General features: G+C 34.5%; 2 protein-coding genes across 5 annotated transcripts in view; one reads left to right on the plus strand and one right to left on the minus strand.

Moving 5' to 3' along the window:
* The window catches only part of PLXDC2 (plexin domain containing 2), a 389,290-nt gene that overhangs the window by 273,636 nt on the left and 92,590 nt on the right, over positions 1–23,064 (plus strand). For all 4 annotated transcript variants that reach the window (XM_033100592.1, XM_033100589.1, XM_033100590.1 and 1 more), the window contains 2 exons: positions 11,083–11,182; positions 22,872–22,967. In XM_033100592.1, the coding sequence (XP_032956483.1) occupies positions 11,083–11,182; positions 22,872–22,967 (196 nt within the window). The remainder of the gene's footprint in view (positions 1–11,082; positions 11,183–22,871; positions 22,968–23,064) is intronic.
* LOC117019101 (kinetochore protein Spc25-like) lies at positions 21,925–22,701 on the minus strand. The gene has a single exon (XM_033100518.1). The coding sequence runs from the start codon at positions 22,699–22,701 to the stop codon at positions 21,961–21,963; it is 741 nt and encodes a 246-aa protein (XP_032956409.1). The 3' UTR covers positions 21,925–21,960.

The following is a 23,064-nucleotide window of genomic DNA, read 5'->3' on the forward strand; positions in this document are numbered from 1 at the left end:
AACGGACTCTGGGTGGTGAACACACAATGGGATTTATAGATGATGTAATACAGAATTGTACACCTGAAATCTATGTAATTTTATTAACAATTGTCACCCCAATAAATTAAAAAAAAAAAAGATTTGCTTGTAGCATCCAGTATTCCTTTACCAAAGTCCCAGTGTTCTCCTGACCATCCTGGTGAGAGAAACAGTGGAGACACAGACTCCTTTACATAATTAAGTTATCTCTCCTAGTATTGTAGCCCTGTGTTACTCAACCAAAGATTTGAAATTCTATTTCAAGTTGCAGGCCCTTGTTGTTACACAGCTGTTTATTTTTGTTAACTCCAAAGATATAGTTTACTTAGGATGAAGCCAAAGCACAAAACATGTATCATCTTTTTCAAAATTTCCTCTCCAATTATCAACTGTTCACTTTAACGCATTTTTTTTTTTTTTTTTGGTTTCAGGGTATCCATTTATTTCTTTTGCATAAATTTAATTACATGATGAAATCAGTCATCTTGTCATCTATTTCCATAAACATATTAATAATGATTCTTTAAAGTTCATGGCTGATAACTTTAATGTCTACATTTCCCATGGGACTGTTTCTGTCATCTGGGTTTTTTCCCTCTAGCTTTTCGTTCATGGGTCATATCTCCCTCCATGCTAGGTCATTTTGGATCAAATGCTGGGCATTGTTTACAGAATACTAAAGAGATACTGTGAAGTTGTCCTGATGTTTCTTTTTCCAGAGAGGGTTTGCTGTGTTTTGTTTGGCAGTTAGGATGGAAGATGAATGCTGTACAGTGCCATGTTCAGTCTAAGGTGGGCATCAGTACTTGTACAGGCGGTTTTCTGATTAGCACTTACTCTCAGGGTGTAGTCCTTCAAGAATCTCCACTAAAGGCCTGGGTGTTTACTACAGACCTTTGGCCTCAGTGGCCCTGAATTTCTGCATTTTCCTGAACTCTGAAACTGCCTGAAGTTCTATTCAACTTCTCAGTCTCTGAACCGGGCTTAAGAATTGTCAAATGCCTTGATGAGAAAGTGGTGTTGCGATCACTTCTGTGATTTCCTTTCTCTGGAATTGGGGCTTCTCAAGCCCTTGTTCTTTGATAGCCACTTGGTGCCTTCAGCAGGTTCTTTCCATATGTGTTACTCATCTTTCCTGCTTGGTATCAGTAGCAGCAATGGTCTTATACAATGGGGTCTGCCATAACCAGAAGTCCTATTCACTTTTAATAACAATCTCCAAATTTGATAAATCCAGCATTTATTGAGCTATTCATATAGATTCGGCCATTCCCAGGGCTTAAAATTGATCTCATATAATTCTCACAAAAACCAAGAGGAAGTTGCTTTCATCATGTATAGAGAAGGAACCTGAAACACCCAAAGAGGTTACGTAACTTTCCCCAAATTATGAAATAAAGATTCACTCGAGGAAATCTGACTCCAGAGCCTGTAGGCCTAACTAGTGTACCGTACTGCCTTCCTAGACTTCCTTTTGAAGAAACGACTGAACTACTTCACTCGCTTTGATATACTCGACAATCTTTCCTGGGTAGTCATTATTATACTGCAACTCAGCCACTTGAGAGCACGGGTGAGAATCGTTTGCCTTTTCACAGCAGTTATGTTTTTTTTTTCATTTTTTTAAAAAGGAGAAGAAGTTGTACATAAGTAAAATATAATAATAAAAATATGCATTCTTTCTTAATAAAATTGAATTTGGAAAATTGAATTCCCTTTATCTATTCTGTTACTATCTAGCTATGACCCTAGAACCCAGATTCTTTCTATTATTTTAAGTTGTCATTGAATAGTGATGACTCTTTGCTTGATTACAGTAGATATAGACCTGAAATTTTTTTGTCTATTGGTCTATTGTTTGTCTAACAAAGAAACTACCTACTCACAAAAAATGATTCCATTCCAAAAACATTAGAAATTTGAAATCAGATTTCTTACCGTCTTTGATGATATCCTAGTACACAATAATATTTTAGAAGTTGCATTTCCTCCAACTTGCTTCATTTCTCCTTTATTATATATTTTGAATTTATTGTTACTTTAGATACAAACTAGGGAAGGATGTGATTCTTTTTGTGTGTATCAAAAGTTTGTTGTTTTTTGTTTGTTTGTTTGTTTTACCAGCTCATGGAAGGAACAGGGTGGTCATCAGTTTCAGACAATGCAATTAAAAAGTAAAATGTCACGTAATCTTTCTACATGGTGATGGTGAGAGTCAGAGAATACATACCCCACCTGAGAGTCAACCTATTCTGTCCATTTTCTGGGTTGAATATCTTACTGTCTCCTTCAGCAGCAAACTTTAGAGGAGGTCAGTATAGTGGAATTTTATTGCTTATTAGATAAAATTACTTTTTAATCTATTCTACTATGTAAGTATTCAAACCTAGTGTTCCTTAGTGTAACATTTACTGTTTCTGTGGAAGAATGCATAGTTAGCAAATCAACATTGCCAGTTGGTTGTAGGTTTAAATGGCAGCCTTAATATACTTTTTGAATTTTTTTGAACACTGTTTCTCTTATTTAAACTTTAATGACCCTTCATTCATTGTAATCATCCTGAAAGTATAAATATGAACTTGCTGAACTTGTAGAATTTATGGGACAAAATAATACAAAAGAGTAAGAAAAAGCCAAAAGGAACTAAAGAGTGAAACCATTGCCATTTAAATATGAAGTACTTTACCTTCTATATCAATTGTTGTATGTGTGAGAATGTTTGATATGTGTTTATATATAATCTAGATATCTAGATATATATGTATATATTATACACATACACATACACTCACACACACACACAAACTTACATCCATGAAACTCTATAGTTGTATGAGTAGAAATATATACATGTATATGTGTATATATATATTTAATTTAAATAAAATGTATTTTAAAATTTCTTTAATAAATTTATAATACACGTTTGAGAAAACCCAGATGGCATAAAACGATGATTATACACTCTCAAGAAATAATTCTAATGAAAATGTACACACAGATGATTTTATATTATAGCACTTTCCTGTATTTTAAATACATAAAGTATAAGATTGTATCTACATGGCTTTGCTTAGGATCTAATTCATTTACATTTGTGGATGTATTTATTTTTTTAGTTATCTCACACATAAAACTCCAGAAATTTTCATATATATATATATATATATATATATATATATATATATATATATATATATACTTTCTATATTGTAAGAAAATGACAAATTGAACACTTCTCCCTTTATAATGTTCCAATAACAAATGCTGTGAGTAAAAAGGAAGGAAGGAAAGGAGGAAGGAGGGAGGGAAAGAATGAGGGAGGGAGGAAAATCAATAACCTAGAAGAAATAATTCTAGAAATAGAAAACTTGTTCTAACACTGGCCCTGCCAGTGGCTGGTTATGTGGTCCTAGACAATGTATTTGATCTTTCTGGGTGCACTTTCTCCTCCCAAGCCTCACTCCCTTTTATCCCTGAGGTGTCACTAACATGTTGTCTCACAGGGTGCTCTTGGCTGGAGCAGGCCGTATGAAATCTCCCTGTTCTGGTGTTTCATGACCAAAGAGCATCTTTGACCCTGAGGAAAAAGGCCTCTACATTCTGTGCGACTCCCCAAACTCAGGGTGCAGAGATTCCTAACACCCTTTTTTAACATTTAGTGTTTTATTCCCAGGACATGTTTATTTAGACATGGTTCCTTATCTAACTGTCATTCTAGATCAAGTCCCCACCATAGTTTTGACTTTCTTGAGCCAAGTGGCACATATTTCTTAAGGTGGGCTCCTGCCTCGCTTAATTCTTTTCTATGAAGCTCCAACTCTAGTTTGTCAATTCCATATTGGGCAACCTTTAAACCTTTAAATCAGAGGTCACAATGGGGTGTGTGTGTGTGTGTGTGTTTATAAAATGGATATGTATCCAACATTTAAATATCAGAAAGTTGCAAATAAAAATATAGATTTGCATGTCCCCTTGAGCAATCAGAAGTTTTGGATGACTTGTTATTCAGGGAGGAATTTTTTCCTCACCCATTTCTTCCTTATTACCCCAGGCCAGCACTAACTTCTGTAGAGATTAAGTTTGAAACTCCTCTTTTAACATAAGAGCTGTCTTTATTCATCAGCTTTATGCTGTTATTTGTCTCTTTCCAGATTTTCTGCAGGGTATGATTGTGAAGAAGGGGCAGGAGGGATGTGAAGAATGTATCTTCAGCATAGGGCTTTCCTCCTCTTTCATGTCATCAATGTATTTCTTAATACCTGGCACATGGGAGTTCAGTAACTGTAAGCTAAAAAGGGATTAAAATAACTGTGCAAAATGTTAACGACATACAGGAAAGCAAATGGATTTTTATATTGTCAAATTTAACCAGAAGTCTTTCTATTCAAATGTAGTTTTCAGACAAATAAGCAGTAACACTCTGGAATTTATGTCTTCTTTCGATTATAATAAAAGAGAGCATGACTTTTAAAAATTGGATACCCTACTGAGTAATGCAGAAGCCAGATCAGACATTTAAGGAAGATAAGCTAGGAAGTTAAGTGTTGAATGCAGGTGAGAGTGGGTAAAATAGTAAACTTTGGGTTAAAACATGTATATACATCTGTATACCTGTATGTGTGTATGTGTACATATATGGCTGCTAGACACCATGTTGCTGATTAGCGAGTGAAGGGAAATAGTAGTGAACAAAATGAGTTCAGAGTAATTCTTTTCCGGTTCTGCTCTGATAGCATATGACTCATACTTTGGCGCACATACTGTACCGTCAAGCCCTTGCTGAGATGCTGTGCTGCTTATTAGATAGATAGCTGGGTCCATAATGGAAACAAATAAATGTTTTGGTGAGGTTTGCAGGGCAGAAAAGACAAGAAAATAACATTCCATTACCTCTCAAGCAGCATGCCTGTTATCTCTGGTTTGGAGACAGACGTAAAGTTCACATTTCGGGTGTTGCATTAGGCCCTTGTGTCCTGGTGAATGATACCACAGCATGGAAAAGGGACCCGCTTTTGACTTTGAATCTTCCTCCGAAGACCAGTGCGCTCTGCCCTGCCTTTGCTTCCTTCTAATATCTCTCTTGCCTTAACTTTGTCTCGTTATGGTACCTCTTTTCTGCATCTATACTTAATTTGCTTCATCTATATCATGTACAGAAAAATCTATACTTACTTAAATAATAAATGTGTCTTTGTCTCGTAAGATGGGATAAAAGTTAAAATACCTAAAAAAAAATATAAATGGTTGCGTAAGCCAAAATGGAAGTATATTTTAACTGGCGTTAATGCTTCTTTTCTATATCTATCCTGCAGGATGTATGCAATTGTAATACGACTCATTCTCAGAAATGTATGAGTCAATACAAATCAGAGGCCAAGTAAAAATTTAGCTTTGCTTTAGTCATAAAGGCAACTATTATAGGTACATGAAAATAATAAAACTACATTTCTTAAAAAAAAAAAAAAAAGTTTATGTAGTTAAGAGTTCGTATTATTTCAATTGGCTTCCTGACATCCCCAGGAACTAACTTAGGAGACATTTTTCAGGTGAATATAAATTTGTAGAAAGGAGGAAAACATAGCTTCCCATAAGCAAAGTTTTTCTAGTTTTCATACTTGGACATCATCCTTGGCCATTGGCTTCTCTGACTTGGTTACTTCCTATCCTTGGAAATAGAGTCCTCGACAGAAGAGGTGATTATGGCAATATGACAGACCCTTTCTTGTGCTAATTTTATGCAATATCAGCTGTAATTCTAGATAGTTTATTTGTACACACACATGCAATTGCTTTGTTCATATGAATCAGTAGTTCATTTTAACTGTGGTTTTAACAGTGTTCCTGACCATCGTTAACGGTCACTAATAATACACTGACATGGAAACCTGCAGACTGGTCTGCCTGCTCAGAGTGCTTACCATTCTTCCCCGAAAATAAGACCTAACCAGAAAATAAGCTCTAGCATGATTTTTCAGGATGACATCCCCTGAACATAAGCCATAATGCATCTTTTGGAGCAAAATTTAATATACGAACCGGTTTTATTTTCGGGGTACATAGCCCAGTTACTTATTTGGTTGTAGTAAGTGAGTGAATGAACAATCCTTTCTCAGAACATCCCCATGCCTTTGATATTTGGAAGTAAAAAGATTACCATCCAAGAAGGCAGAGTGAAAAAAGATAATGACAATATCAGGTGGAGACAGGCAGACATGTTTTCTGAAAGAAATCTATGAAAAAGCCTGGACTTTTTCATCTCTTCCTCACTAATTTTTCACATTCAGCATTTAATTCAATTGACAAAAGCATTTTGTTTTTTTTTTCTTCCCCAAACCTGATATGTAATCATTTCGTAAAAGGCTTAGGTGGCTTCTAGGAAAATGTGGGGAATCGAAAGCTTCTTATGCATTTTCATTTTAATATTCAAGCAGGATAAAATACCGCAGTTTTAGAAAACCTAAGCTCTCATTCATGAACTCTATAAAATTTTAAAGAAGCCAGTGGTCTTGCCATAAAGTCACTATGCTTCTCCAACCCTTCTTCTCCTAGTTCCAGCTCAGAACCTTTCAATTCTCCTCTTTAGAGCTGCACAGGTTCTTCTCTGCACAGCCAGAAGACACCTTTCCTAGAGTCTGCAGTGTGAATGAACGGAAGGTGTACAACATGGCATCCCTGATGAAAAGCGTGACTTTATTTTTTCTGCTGCTAAGACCAAAAGCCTTGGTGGCATTGTGGACTTTTCTCTTTCTCTCACTCTCCTTATTAAATTTGTGGCATGACTTGATAGCAGTCCCTTCACAATTCAACCAGCATTCATCCTGTTCTGTGTGCACCTCCAACACTTACAACTCTTGTGTCCAAACCACCCATCTCTGACCTGGACAACTGAGATACCTTCTTACTTAGTTTCTGTCTCCGCTTGCTCCCTACAGTCTTGATCACACAGAAACCAGTGTGATCTTTTTTAGAAGTAAGGCAACATCCTTCCTCTGTTCAAAACCCTCTAACCCTTCCCCATACGACTTGGAATCAAATCCAAAGTCATTGCCATGGTTTGCAGGGAATACGTTCTCCCTATGGTCTGCCCCCACCACCTCCCACCTCCTATGATGCCTTTACTCCTTCTGCTCCAATGATAACCTTTCAATTCCTAAAAAGACCCCAAAAGCAGTTCAGTCAAGGCCTTTGCATGTACTGGTCCTTATACTCAGAGCTGTTCCCCTAATATTCCTATTGCAGGCTCTCTTAATACAGAAAAAGTCACCTTATCACAGAAACTTTCTATGACTCTCTCTTAAAGAGCCCTCCCTCCCTTTCTATCTCTTTACCATATTTTAGTTTTCTTCTTAGCACTTGCCACCTACTAGCACACTGTATTTTTTATGTTCACTTCTTTTGATGTCCATCTCCACCCCTAGAATGTAAGCTCTGTGAGAGCAAGGTTTTGCACTCTTCTGTAATTCCAGTGCCTACAGTAATACAGAGAAAATATTCAATTAATATCTGATAAATGAGTAAAAGAATTCTTTCTAGCATATCAATATTGAGAATGTATATGCCTTTTGAGGAAAACAATTTATGTGTAGTAGACATTCTCAGAAATTTATTTTCTACTGTACATTCTCACATTATGTTATGACTCATAATAGAGATATTTATGGGAGTAGTGATTGGTAGGCAAAGTCCTCAGAAGTCACTATCCATGAATGAAAAACTGGCAGCAAGTCAAAATGTAATCCTTAGATGCAAATGATGATTTCTACCTACCTCTGCTCTTTTTACATATAGGTGGAGTATCACCCCTGTATTTTTGTTTGTATCATTATTAACCATTGACTTATTGAAGTTTGGACAAGTCAAGATCATTCAATAGAATGAAATAATTGAATCTGAGGCTTGAAAGTGTCATTAAAAGTCATCTACAACTATCTTCCTAGAGGATTGGCCAATTTATGATGGGATTCAGTGTTTTCAGCACTTACCGTGTTTTCAGTGACAGAAAACTCCATCCATTTTGGTTTTGAATGGATTTTCTTTGGGTTAAATAGATATGGACCTAGGTAACATATAATTGGTCTTAGCTTCTGGAATCCAGAGGAGAAGGAATAAACTGGACAATAAAGAGAAGAGTGAAAAACGATGCAGAAAATGAAATTTTTCTACTGGAACATTCCAGTCTTTCAAGTTTAATTGTACCTAGAAGGAAAGAAGTATTTATCTGATTTCCATACACCTAAGAGGAAGAATGCTACTTCATTTTATGTAAAAACACCCAGAAAAGTATGTATTGGCTATTAGATCTTTAATAGAGACTATATTGGTTGGTGTGGCTGTATAACAAATCGCCCCAAAATGTAGTGGTTTAAAACAAGTACATTTCTTATCTCCTACAAGATATCTGTGGGTCAGCTTGGTGGTTCCAGGGATCTGGGTTGGGCTCTGCTGGTCTCAACTGGGCTCACTCACGTGTCAGCTGATGGATTGGCTAGGGACTGGCTGGTCAAGAACGATCTCTGTTGGAAGGACAATATTCCTCTCATATATCTTCAGCAAACCAGCAGGGTACATTCTCATGGCAGCGGCAGGGGACCCAGCATAGAGGTGGAAATGTGCAAGCACTTTTTCAAGCCATCTTTCTGCTTTGTGTTTGCTGTTGTCTTCTTTTGCCATGTTGCTGATCCCAGAGTCAGAATGCAAGAGGACCATCACATGAAAGCGCAGAGGGTGTGGATACAAGGAGGCCATTAGTGCAATCCATCCACCACAGATAAAAAGCACCAGAGGAGAGGGTTTGATTTAGAGATAAAATTTAAAGGAAGGGAGTGAAAGGAAGGAAAGAGGTGCAGAAAATAAAATCAAATGAAAGATGGCTAGGTAAGGGAAAAGATAAGGAAGAGAGATAGAAAAAGTAGAGTCGATAATCTGAAGAGAAGGAAACCTAATATATTAGCAGGTCTGCAGGAACCAAGACATGTGACTTGGAAAACAAACACTGGTAGAAAAATATAATATTCATAACAACATAATAAAATTTTCCAGTTGATAGCAGCAATAAAAACTCAAGTTCTGATTTGAGTTTGGGAAAACAAGAAATATAATCAATTACCACAGAATTACCTGGTAAAATACTTCACACCTGGCAGAGGAAACCTGGAGTCATGATACTGGAGCATGAAAGCAAGTGACAAATGCCGTTAGCAAAGCTTTTATACTTACTCCTTGGCAGGCATCTTTATTAATGATACTGTTTAAAAAGTATTATGACTTCGTATTGTTAAGATATACAAAATATAACCTGAATTGGGAATTTTTTCCATCCTTTTGTCTTTTCATCTTTAACTGTAAGTCTGTCTTAAATGTAAGTTATATTTATATTAATACTCTTCCACATGGAGTATAAAACTGGGTGATACCATGTTTCCCTGAAAATAAGACCTTGCCGGACAATCAGCTCTAATGCGTTTTTTGGAGCAAAAGTTAATATAAGACCCGGTGTTATATTCTATTATTTTATATAAGACCCGGTCTTATATAAGCCCCCGTCTTATATAAAATATAGTAAACTTAATATAGACCGGGTCTTATATTAATTTTTGCTCCAAAAGACGCAGCAGACCTTATTGTCCAGCTAGGTCTTATTTTCAGGGAAACACAGTAGTATAATGTCTATTAAGAAAAGGGATTTATATATTGATACTGAATGTGGCCTAGAAATTACTAAATAAACTGTATCAGAGTTTCATATGGTAAATGAATTTTTAGGGACTGAAATTATGGTTTGGTTTTATTTTTTATTTATTTGTTTATTTATTTGTTTTGATGTAAAATTGGAAACACCTTAACCTTGTTTAAGACAGGACTGATTTAGTACGTAAAGGGAAAATGTCATCTTCTATTTGCATGTTTCAAGATAATTTCAGAAATTTCAAAAACATTAAAATTTCCTCTTAATTGGTCAATTCCAACAGAATAGCCTTTTTACAATTTCATGATGTCGTGGGCAAAAATAAGCATTACATCTTCTCTCCAACTTATTTTTCTTCCTTCTTATTGCTGTGCTGTTTGTTATGGTTTATATAACAGTGTGTGATCTAATATGTTCCTTAATGAATTACCCACAGATGGCCCACAGTCAGTTTATTCTACCTAAAGATTTGTTGGTGCATTTATCCTTCCCTTTTTGTTTCTTCTTCCTTTGTTTATTGAAGATGATTTCATTCCCATTTTTATTTTTATAAAAATAGTAATAAAAAAGAAAGTAATCGTATTTCCGGTGGCTCCTCTAAGTTTAGAAAAAATGGACTCCAAGAGTTGGTCTCATTTTTCACTATTGTATCACGTTTAATACATTCTCAATATGTCCTAATTTCTTAAACTGTAAATATTAGAAATGTCTGTCATATTCAGATTTTGGTTCCATTGACATTCAAATTTTGGAAGTATGAACTTGAGATGACCCATAATAAATCACAAGTTTTCCATATGAGTTTGAACCAGAATAGTGAAGTTTGACATCCATTCACAATTGCCAAATATCACTACATAGTAATCAACAATGATATTGTTAAAATATATATTTAGCAGTGCAGTCATTTGTATTTTTCTCGGATTTATATGTATAAGGTCATGTATAAACAAGTGTTTTTTTAAACTATGAAAATAAATATGTAATTGTCTTTTAGGAAAACAAATAGCGCAAGAAGAATTTTTATTCCTGAAGTGATAGTACTAAACGCATTCATGGTGTACTTGTATGTCTGATAAGTTTTCAGCATCCAGCATCGGTTAGAGTCTCTGGGAATCTCTTGCTTTCATCGTCAAGTATCCGTCTATAGGACCAGGAGCTATCTTGTTCCTTTGACCCATCGAATAGCACTAAATGGATGTTATTTTAGGTGGTGTGTGTCTTTCTTTTCAAATATTCACTGCCCTTTCTCTCTAGTTCTTCATCCCCATCGCCTGATTTTATCCTTTAAACAAGATGATCACACTCCCCACCCCCACCACTGAGTGAAAATAAAATCCAACACGTAACCATCTGCTCTTTTTCTTTTTCAGATCCCTGTCTTGGTCACACAAATAAGTTCGACCAATCACCCAGTGAAAGTGGGGCTGTCTGATGCATTTGTCGTTGTCCACAGGATCCAACAAATTCCCAGTATGTATAAGAAGGGTAACGCAAAGTCTGAGCCTGCTGTGGGGATAAATTGAAAGGAGATTGATCTGGGCAGATGTTAACTCTTTGAACAATAGAATCACAGATGATTCCTGCTTGTTAGTTATATCGTTTGGTTTATAACTTTTACCAAGGTTTGTTCTCTCTCTGTTACTCTTGAACTAATAATTTAGGTAAAGTTAAATAGCCAAAGCAAGAGTGTGTATTTTGGATTCTTTGCGATGGTTAGCTTAGTTGTGCAGATATGTTTCTTTTCTTAATAAGAAGAGGAACATAAAACAGATTATTATTTGCCTGATAGGTGTATGATGTTTTTGTTTGTTCATTTAGTTCAAATACATTTATCAGCAAAAGAGCCGTTTTGTGCCATTTTATGTTTAACATGCTTACATAAAACTGCTTGAGAGTCTAAAGTAATATGAAAGAAAAAGTATAAATTAAGGTACATAAAAATATTGGTAGAATTATACTTACCAGAGAAATATGTATTTTCATTGTTTAAATCATTTTTGTCCTACCTCGTCTAGTTTACATGTGTAGAATAAAACATATGTGCTACTCTGAACAGCTGTGGATTATATAAGAAATTCAAAATGTACCTGCTATTTGTATTAATCTGATCATGTAAATAGCTTTCAAATCGTTTGAAAGCATCTGTTTTTTTAAACCTCCTCTCTTTCAAGAACAGTCCTAAGGGATGCTTGGATGTGTTAATACTGAAAATGTCCATTTGTTTATGTTCTAAATGTGCTTATTTAAAGCAAGAGGTGATAGTAAAATACATATCACAATTAGGCCATTTCTTTCCCTTTTGTTCAAAATTCTTTTTCTTCATAATTTTATAATAGTGGTAGATAATTTCTCACATACATATGTTGTTTGGTCTTGGCTTGAGCTAATTCTGTTTAATTATGTCATCTCTAAAATATCGAAAGTAAGTGGAGTGGAGATTATTTAGACCTTTCAGAGCAGTGGATTGGCTGGAAACATTATAAGGATTTTCTTACAACTACGGTTTAGAGTGACATTCGTATGTGGTAGTTCTGCTCAGGGAAGAACGTGAATCATGGTGGTTTCTCCTCGTTAGCTGGGAACTTGTGGTAGGTAATATTCAAGGGAACTATCAAATCAAAGCAGATTTTCCAGAAACGAAATTGTACTGTGAACAAAGCAAGGATGTATTCGCACATGTAGGCAACATAGACATTCCGACTGAACTCTTAAATAAGAAGCTGAGTCCTGGGAAAACCAACATAGACTCCTGTGGGAGGAGGAAAGTTCTCACATTCTTCCTTTCAGAGGTGTGAGATACTTGTTTGTGGGTTCTTTTAATCCCAGAAAGAATTTTAGCAGAAGGCGTCCTGGTCCTTACTGATGTTCTGATATATTATTATTCTGAGGAAAAGACCTTCCAAAGTACAAAAGAATTGTTTTACAAATTTATTTTAATATTCAAGTATTGTGTCAGAACTTAGACATGATAAAATTGTCCTTAAATAAATTATTAAATTGTCCCTAAATGCGACTTCGAATCCCTTGTTATATTGTAATAGGGTAACCATTATGTTTTGGGGGAAAAATACCCTTCCCAAATATAAATTTCATTGAATAATTTGGCAAAATTCACATGAATCTTGAGAACAGATTATGTCTAAAGTTTGGGACTCAGCAATTATCTAAAAAAATTACTCAAGCTTCCAGTTCAGGGAAAACTTCTCTCAGGCAAGCTAATAATGCTGGAGTGATACTCACGTTTCTGTTGACCTTCACTGTTCCATCCTGAGAAAATTAGCCAAGAAGGAATGGAAGTTCTGAATTTCTAATCTACTCATCCCTGTCGTTAGATTGGACCTATTTCAGCAAGGACTTTGGAATTGATCCGTTCTACTTAAAAATCATTTGGGGAAGAGAAAAAATTTAAATCTCCTTAAAATCTGTTCTCAATTTATATAGTATAACAGTGTCTGTTACATGAGCTTCTGTATAAGAGATCTGGTTGCATTGTAGTCTCAGCAAGAAAAAAAATAGTGTATTTATTTACTCCAGAGATTAGGCTAACCCAAAATTAGCATAATACAAATTATACATGTATTATTTTTCCAGAGAAAAATAAGATGATTCCTAGAGATCAGTATGTTACTTATCTGTGCAGTCAGAATTTAGAGAACTATGTAAGACCTTTTCAAAAATGTGTTTCCTTATTTAACAGCCCCCATTATTAGGGGTCATCCTCATAGGGAATTTAAATCGTTCATCTCTGTTACCCTTTTTTCTTCTCCTGAGTAAATTTAGGGAAAAACTGATCATTATCCTAAGTAATAGGTGGTTTGCTTTCTTCTGTATTCCATGGTGCATTACGTAGGACCCTGTTCTCATAAGATCAATTTTCTGTTCTTTTAATCATTTTGGTTACATGGGATATAGAACCCAGATCCCTAGCTTAATCTAGCCATGGCAACATGAGAACACGAGCTACAATCTTGAGAATAATTTTTCCCAGTGGGACTACATTTGCTACACCATTCTTATCAGATTTGGTGACGGTTTGGTAAAGCTTTCGAAAAGCTGTCAGGCAAGTATGATTTATTTAGTATGACGATTTCTCCCCACGCCTTCATCATAACATCAACAACAAAACACTTGTTTTTCAGTTTTTAAAAGCTTCCAAATTGCAAATTATTTCAATGTAACTTCCAAGCATCGTTTATTAAGGTAGCCTTTATCTTTCCAAAAAGATCAGGTGATCTGATAGTTTAAAATATCAAAGTGAATTCAGGCATTGTGAGTAAGTTGGTAAGTAGTTCTAAGGTTACAAGGGAAATTCCTTTGCTCCTTCAAAAAAAAAAAGAAAATAGTCTATAGTGAAATTAACCCTTGTATTAAAAAAAATAAATTAAATGAAAGATAAAAATTAGTTAAAAGTTTATAAAGTATAAGGGCTATTGTAGTGTGGATACTTGTCATGAGACTTGAAGCATTTTATTTAATTCCTATAAATTTATTTAGATACAAAATGACCGTCTTAGTACCTAAGATGCAATGTGTATATAGCATGTAGTAACAGGCACAAAGTAAGCGTTTTTCATCATCAGCAACATTATAACTTTAAAAAGACAGCGATGCTTAGATGTCCACATCCAAGCCAAGTGCTCATAGAGCGGAGGCGCAGGGGATTTCCACTGAAATACCATCTAGACACCCTTACTCTGAGACTCACTCTTTCTGACTATGATATTCTTTATTCAACGTCTTGTCTGTCTGTGTGCACCTATGTTTCTGCATCACCTTCTGTTTTTTCATAAAATATTTTGTAGAACTTGAGAGACAGACAGAACCACAGAGATCAGCTGATTTAATCCCCACAGCTACAGATATGAAAAACAGGTCTGCATACAATGACTTCGGTTATTCATTGCAGGAATATATGTTAAAAACATTCCTGTGATTGATTATAAGCATACTGCATGTTAATTCAGAGGAATTTGTAAAATAACAAAAAACACAAAGAAGAAAATTTAAATCGCTAAATCTACTGCAAAGAAATAGCAATCAATGTTTTTATGTGTCTGCACCCAATCTTTTGTGTATAATACATACACATACAAACACACCCACATTGAGAAAGTTGACATTGTGTTATAATTATTTTTGCCACCTGTGTTTCCCATTATATATACAACACATTTTTTTCTACACTGCTAAGTACCTGTCTGACATGTGGTCATTTATAGCTGCAACAAATTCCTTTGTTTCATAATTTATGTAACCTGTCTCTGCACTGGTTTGTCAAGTAGTTTGGTTTTCACAATAATTATCGGTGAAATGGTGCTGAACTTCCTTTTTTTTTATTTTTACACATCTTTGATTCTTAATAATGAATATGTAGACATTATTCAATGGCTTTTTTACATACTTTGGCAAATTGTTCTCTATAAAGATTGTACCAGTTTGCTCCCCCACCAGCATTATATTACATCCTATTTCTCCAATACTATCAGACATGATTATCATTTTTTAAACTTCACAAATTTGATAAGTAGAACATGTATTTCATTGTACCTCTAATAGTCTTTTGATTACCAGAAAGTTTTAACATTGTCCTATATTCACAGGCCATATGTAGTTTTCCATGATTTCTTGTTTAACAGCTCCGTTAAGTAATTCTTTCTCCGCCTCGGCTTATGTCCATCCAAAGCCTTTGACACAGTGTGCAGAGTTCCTTCTGGGTAAACGTACAATTCTCACTAGTCCCATTCATGCTTGTTTGTTTCTCTCGCCTCCAATTTAATGTTTTGAATTTCAATCTTAATCTCTTGGGTGCCGACCTTCCCCATCAAGCCTCACCTTTTCTCCACCCTCTGAGCTTAATGAGCATAACATTTCCAGCAAGAAACCCAGAAAATCTACTCATGCCTTCAGGGTTCCTTTCTTTCGAAACTTCAGGCTGTGTCGTTTTGGTAATGGGAAGGGTGCTGTAGAACACACATGCAGAATTCTTCTACTAGAAACCAATCCTGAAAGCAGCTGACCTAACCGGAAAATAGTTCTACTGCAAATTAAGATAATGACTTTTTCTGAATCCCTTAGACGACTCGACTTTATTCTTCTGAGCAGTAGTATATCATCTGGTTTTTCCTTAACATCAGCCCCTTTCTCTTCAGCATCTGCTGTTTTAAATTTTTTGGTGTTGTTCACGCTACAGTGTGCCTTTGCTTTGTTGGTTATTATTATTCACAACTCAATAAAAAACATTAGCATTTTACAGTATAAAACTGCTAACTAATTTGGAGAACAAATATATTTTTAAAGTACTTAAAGGTTCAGCAAACTCTTTGAATAACATTGTATATAGTTGGCATATATGGTCTCTATATAAGGTTACAGATTAGGCAGTAGTTTTTCAAAAACTTGACCAAAATTGTTCACAGACCAGGAAAACAAAAACCTAAACAAACAAAAACAGAGATTTGCTTTTTCTATGCAAGATGTTTTAAGCTTTAATTCTCAAAAAAAATAATAGCATAGACCAGTACTGTTCAATAGAGCTTTCTACACTGATGAAATGTTCTAAACCTGAACTGTCCAGTTTGTTCTCACTAGTTACATGTGGCTACTATATACTTGTAATGTGGCTAGTGAGGTGGGAGAATTTAATTTTTGATGGATTTAATTAATTAATTTTAATGTAAAGAGATACATTGACCAGCAGTTACTATATTGGGCAGGGTGGTAATAGACCATATACACATATTTAAATAAAACATTAAATTTCGAGTATAATATTTGCATAAATACATTGTTTACTTCCTCTCTGCCTTTTGGAAGGCCTTTAGATATGATTAAATAATACATTTTAGCTATGATTAAATTAGATATGATTAAATATTATAGATATGATTAAATAATACATTTTTAACTATAAGCATTCCACTATAACTCCAAAATCATTCCATGATTTTCTCCATAGAAAACAATTTGTAGTTTTGATTTGGTGGTAGGACACATCTATTATAATTACTTAGCAACTATAATAAAATAAAATAAAAACTATGGAAAAAATAAATAATCTTGGAAAAACTTGAAGCATTTTTTTGTAGCAGTTTAATTAACCCAATTAAAACTCTTTCACAAGAACTGAGTCTTGCTTGTTATTTTCAAAGTTATCAGGGTCTTTTCCTTCATGTAAGGACAGATCAGTCTACAAATCCCTCAGTGCATTATGTTGCCTTACCTTCTCTCTTCTCAAGATGGAAAGCACTTCAAAATCATTCATTTTATAGAAGATAAGATTGCCTTTCTTTACAGCACAGCATCATTAGGTGCTTCGGTTCTCAAGTATCCACTAGGTCACTCAACACTCAACGAAAGGAAAAAGAAATAGATAGGATATTTTCCCCATCAAATATTCTTTTATAAAACTTTTCCAGGATTGAAAATAATAAGCAAAGTGATATTTTATTGTTTAAAATAGATGTATTTCTAATATAACCTATTTGATTGACTCTGACTTAATTTTTTAAAAGAAACAAAAATTTAGGAATTTTCTGGATATTGGAAATCACTAATTAGTTCATGTTAACATATTACAGTTTTTTTTTTTTGAGAATTTCTATGAACAAAAGAGAATTCCTTCATGAACTTGTGGTTAAATTGTTTCGTTTTATTTCTAGTCATTCATTCATTGACTTTTTATCCTATATCAATCTCAGATAAAGTACATTTTTACCAATTTAGAGATATTTCTCTCAATTTATTTAATAATATCTGAATTATTTTATCTCTAATGTAAAATCCTAAAAGTCACAGAATAGACTTTAATACAACATTAAAAATTCAAGACATTCAAACATTCTTTTATTTGGTAAATACCTAAAGTGAATTTTTCTATCAAGTTCTATTTGCCATTTTTGTTTTAAGTTATGACCTCAGACATTAGATTTTCCACTTTTCTCTTTCATGTTTGCCTTCAATTTTATACTTTCCCTTGCCTGAAGTATTTCTTACTTTTTCCCTGTTACATAATGATTAGTTCTATTTTAACTTACACTTCCCTACTACACAGAGAATATTTCTATTTTTAGCTAATCCTGGTTGCCTTCATTTAAAACATGCCCACCTGTTCATTTTTCCAATTGACTTTTGCTATAGGAAGTTTTGTTTCTTGAAAATGCATGTTTTTTTTCCTCACAGAAGTGCCAAACATTTGAGTGTTTTAGCACAAAAAGCGTTTCAAAGCTTGATTTAAAAGAAAGAAATCTTACTGCATTTCACACAATGTGATTTAATAAAGTCACAATTCTCTTTTCTCTCAGAAAAATAAAAAATACTGACATTACAAATGTACATTACAAAGTCTCCCCATAAGTCTCAGGAGTAAAGAGGTGTGTTCTTCTGAGGGAGGTGCCATGTTCAGAGAACAGTCCTTGGGCCATTGGGAACCATGACCTTAGTCAGGCCTGCAGTCCACGTGGACCATTTACTGTCCTGACACTTCTTCAGCAACTGATTACTGAAGGAATTCAGGAAATGCATCTTGTTTAAACCATTAGTAAATATTTGTGGAGGGAGGAGAAAAGTGAGGATGGTTTTTAGATCAAGTTTCTGATTTTAGGTCACGTAACCTGTGACATGTGGCCATTTAGGTTTTAGCAGTGTCCTGGATCTCTTTAAGCAGAGAGAGAATGATAGAAGGAAAATTGAAGAGATTCATCTTAGCACTCCATAGTCACCTAAATTTTATGTTGCCTTATCCAATGCTGAATTACATTATTATTGAATGGAATTAGAACGATAGAGGGAATAAAAAAAAGTTTGAAGCAAAAGCATCTTCTATTTGTAGATGACATCTTTATGTAGCAACCCCAATTAGCTAATTCTGTTAATGCATTGGATTGTTTGTGTGAAAAGCTTATAACCGCTGTTAATAGTGCTGTTAATAATAACTTTTTTCTCAAGAGTCTCTGTCTCTCTCTTTTGTTTTTCCTGAGTCTTCATGTTTGGGATGACCTTGTAGTTGTGCAACATATGCTATTTACATTAAAGCGTATTCAGTGAGTGGTACTGTGTGGTGGGCGCAGCTGGAAATAGAAAAGAAAATAAGAAATAATCATTTGGGTCAGTCATTAAGCATTGGTTACACATAAATAAGGACATATTAGCAAATCATTTATATGACAATATAGACAGAATATTTAAATGTTTACACAGATATGAGTCTGTCAGTTTAGAAAATTGCTCATACATTCTCTGTGTAAATGTTAGCTTTCAAGACAGGCAAATAAACTACATCATGACTGTCATGCCACAGGGTACTCGTTAAACTGTTTATTTTGGTTGTAGTGAATATTGAGTGGAGAGGATTCCTGTGGTTTCTACATGATCACTCTGTCCATCCTACAGAAACTGCTCAGAATTTCTAAAAAATGCAATTCAGTAGTTGCATTTTGAATCATATTATCTGAAGATTTTGACTGAACTTTATTCTCTATGTGTTAGTCTGCTCAGAGATTTAATTTATTTTTTTCTTTTTCTTATTTTCCAATTTTTAAAAACCCCTAATGGGCATGATACTTGAACTTGGTTTTGTAAAATTGTAAGAAAACAGTTGAAGCTGTATCACCATTAGTAAAACTGAATGTTTGGTACAACATTATTTTTTCTGACTTTCTAGAGAAGATACATGAGCTAACTGCATTTCTGGAATCACATGAAAGCTTCTAGTATTTACTGGCAGGAGCTACCAGTAAATAGGTTCCTAATTACTTATTGTTGACAGGAACGTCTCTGAAATACAACAGAAATGACCACTTGGAAGCTGTCATTAACTGGCAGGTCATCACATAAAAATTATCCTCATTAATTTTGGTTTTGTTAAATAAATCTCCTCCCAGTAATGGGAAGTATCTGAGCAGGTGATAGAACTAGCACTGCAAAAATGGTCACTCTCTCCCTTGACCCCAATTACATGACTGGTAATTAACTGCCAGAGGTTTCACAGTCGTTATGTCAGTAGTTTGAGCTTTGCAAAGCATAATACGGAATATAAAGAAAACTAATATTTGAAGCACCTATTAGTATAGTAGATACTGTGCAAATTTCAACATGAAGAAAACTCAAAACCCCCGTCCCAGTGATCTCAAGACAAAGTCATGTTATGTTTTTATTTGTGAGAACTAAATTGTTTAGCAAAATGTATGGCAAAGTGGTATATAGGAACACATCCTATTTAGACAAAGGCAGAAGCTGAATAATCTTTTCATATGCCTTGAAAGTAAAAAAAAAAAAAAACAAAACAAAACAAAAAACACCATGATTCATGTGCCTCATGAAACCTTACTAAATACCATGAAGTCAGCATTTTCTCTAATGTTTGATAAATGTTATGCTCTAAAAAGTATATGTGCATCTTTAATTTACACCAAAAAGAAATTAATTGTATTAGGGTCCTAAACAGTACTTTCCAATATCACAAACCTAAAGATATAGTCAATGAGTGGCTCTAGAACAACTCCTAGCTCCAAAAGAGTTCATTTTGGGCCATTCCCTCCCTCTTCCTTTCTGGAATAGAATTTCATGGTGAATAATCAGAAATGGGTAGAAGGATATGAGTGGAGAAAAGGAGAGGTGTGTGTGGGTTGTAAGTAGATGTTTGACTTCCTTCGTGGATGTTTAAGTATCTTGTATTTCCTGATCACTTTTACTAAAAGCGAGTTCAACTGTCTTCTGGGCCACAATATTCTTGCTTCATGCCCCAGAGGAGATCATTGTTGGGTCTATTGACTTTATTCAAGATTTCACTTTCTCTAAGATAAGATGGGAGACAAATGCCTAGAAGCCCGGTTTCAGGGCCTCAGTGTGACTTCAGGGAGTTTAGAGCTTTAGGAATTAGATCATGATATGCAGTTTATAAACAGCATGATCTATGGTTGCCAGATTGAAGTTAGGCAAAAATTATATCTGACAGTTATTAAACACTTACAATGTGAAATGGCTTGTTCTAAGTAATTTTCATTTATTATCGCATTTTAATCCTCAAAACAACTTGGTGATATAAGTACTATTATCTCTAGTCTATAGATGGGGAAACCGAGGCACAGAGAGACTCACAAAGGATCCCGAGGTCATATAGATAGATACCAAGTAGCAACACTGGGATTTGAACAAGACACGCTGTTCATGAGCGTGTGTTATTAACCACTACGACATGTGACTTCCCAAGATTGGATACCATGATATTTAAAAAATAACTTACAGTTTCCCAAATAATTCCTGACAGATATGATAATATTCAGGAAAAGGATTCCTGTCATTACAAGCATTCCAAGAGCTAAAAAAAATGCTGATAACATTACTTTTCCGTTGATATTTACCAAACTCAGGCGGGTACATTAGCATAAGGTTCAGGTGTTTTATTAAAAGGGAATTTTAAATGTATTTTATCAAGTTTTCTTTTGTTATAAAATATGTTTACTTATATGTATCTGATTTTTAATTATTAAAGTTCTTGTCAAAGTCTCCATCTAGCCTATTTGTCAGGGACACTGCTGGATTTGCTGATGAATTATTATAAATTCCTGCATGCAATAGCAGTGCAAATTATTAACTTTCCTTAGATATGATATTATATTTAATAAATAGCAGTACAGATTTTTTTAAGTTCTGTTTTCACTATTGTTAAAGAAATTTATTCTAAACCTTTAAAGCTGACAGACTTATTTTGGCAAAACCAATTTTATTTAGGCTGTAAAAATGTTTTGATTGCTACCCATTCCTAAAGGATTCACTGCAGTTTGGGATAAATGATATCATCTTAACTCCTTGATTTCATGTCAAAATCTTTCAAAATATATAAACCTGTTTAGAAAATGTCTTAAGTATACTCTGGTTAGCAATGGATTGGAGCCTCACTAATGAAGTAAGATATCTGAGACCCTAATCAACATTTTCAATTTCATTGATAAAAAGACTTCTGGGTACCTGAGCACATGATTGTCATTCATTTTTGTTTGTTTGTTTTTTGTTTTTTGGTGTTAGGTTTTAGGTTGTTTTTTATAATCAATTTCTTCAAAAGGATTGATATTTTATTTTATTTTTTTTTTATTTCCCAAGATTTTAATTAAAATGCTCTATAAAGAAATACACCACACAGAGATATTTAAAAAATACAAAAGGATTACAGGCAGACAATGGATGAGAATTCTTTTTAAGAGAGACACATAATAGGGAACAAAACTAAACAGTTTTTATATACTATTTATACATTAATTATAAGCCATAGTACTAAAAGCTTTCCGAACATTGGCAAGAAAAGCTGAAAAATTTTTGGTCTTCCTTACATTCTCTTGAAATTCTGATAGGCACTCAAGATGGGGAGCGCTATCTGACACTTCATAGTCCCTTGCTTCATTTAGGTGTAGGGAAAACATAAATGGGCTATCAGGATGCTTAGGGTCAATATTAGTGAATATAAACTGCAATTTGTCACCATAAATTTTTCGAATTTCTAGTCCAAGTCGATCTTTATACACGTCTACAGATTTTTGGAGCCTTTTCAACCTCTCTTCACTCGCTTTTTTAGCAGTATTAATAGTTTCCTTCTTCCTAGCATATTCTTCCTTAAGATCCTGGACATTTGCAGTCAGTACTTCCATTTCCTGCTTTTTGCTTTTTACTTCAACAATCAACTTTAACAGGTTATCTTTCTTTTCTTGAATGAGCTTATTCTGCCTGCTGATCTGATTTTGATATTCCAATAGTATCTGAATCATTCGTTCTTCTTCCTTTAATTTCACAGATAGTTTTTCTGCAAATGCTTTATTGATGTCCTTGTAGGTATCTCTTAGTCCCACCATCTGACAGGAGATGTCACTGACATTGCCTTTGAATTTACTCCAAAATTCATTTATGCTTTTATCTAACAATGCAAGTTCGTCCTCTACCAATTTGTAAGACAATGCTTCGCCGGGAGGCCTGAGCCCCGCTGCCTTCCCAACGCAAGACATGAGCCGATGCCGCTTAACTGCCCACCTCCAAAAGGATTGCTATTTTAAATCTTTATTTTAAAACTGCACTAACTGAAAGTATACACTTCTACATTCATTATTAAAACACTGTTGTTTTATAGGTGAAGAAATATTGAAATTTGATTTTTTTTCTACTTTTGTTTTTCCAGATGTTCGAAGAAGAACAATTTATGAATACCACCGAGTAGAGTTACAAATGTCAAAAATTACCAACATTTCAGCTGTGGAGATGACCCCATTACCTAGTAAGTGAACATGGGAACCTACTGAGGTGGAAAAGTCAATTTGCAAGTTTGATGGTCTGATCTGTGTAATAATTATAACACAGTACTTGACATACAG

This window comes from Rhinolophus ferrumequinum (genome assembly GCF_004115265.2).
Source record: "Rhinolophus ferrumequinum isolate MPI-CBG mRhiFer1 chromosome 5 unlocalized genomic scaffold, mRhiFer1_v1.p scaffold_110_arrow_ctg1, whole genome shotgun sequence".
Classification (NCBI taxonomy): Eukaryota; Metazoa; Chordata; class Mammalia; order Chiroptera; family Rhinolophidae; genus Rhinolophus; species Rhinolophus ferrumequinum.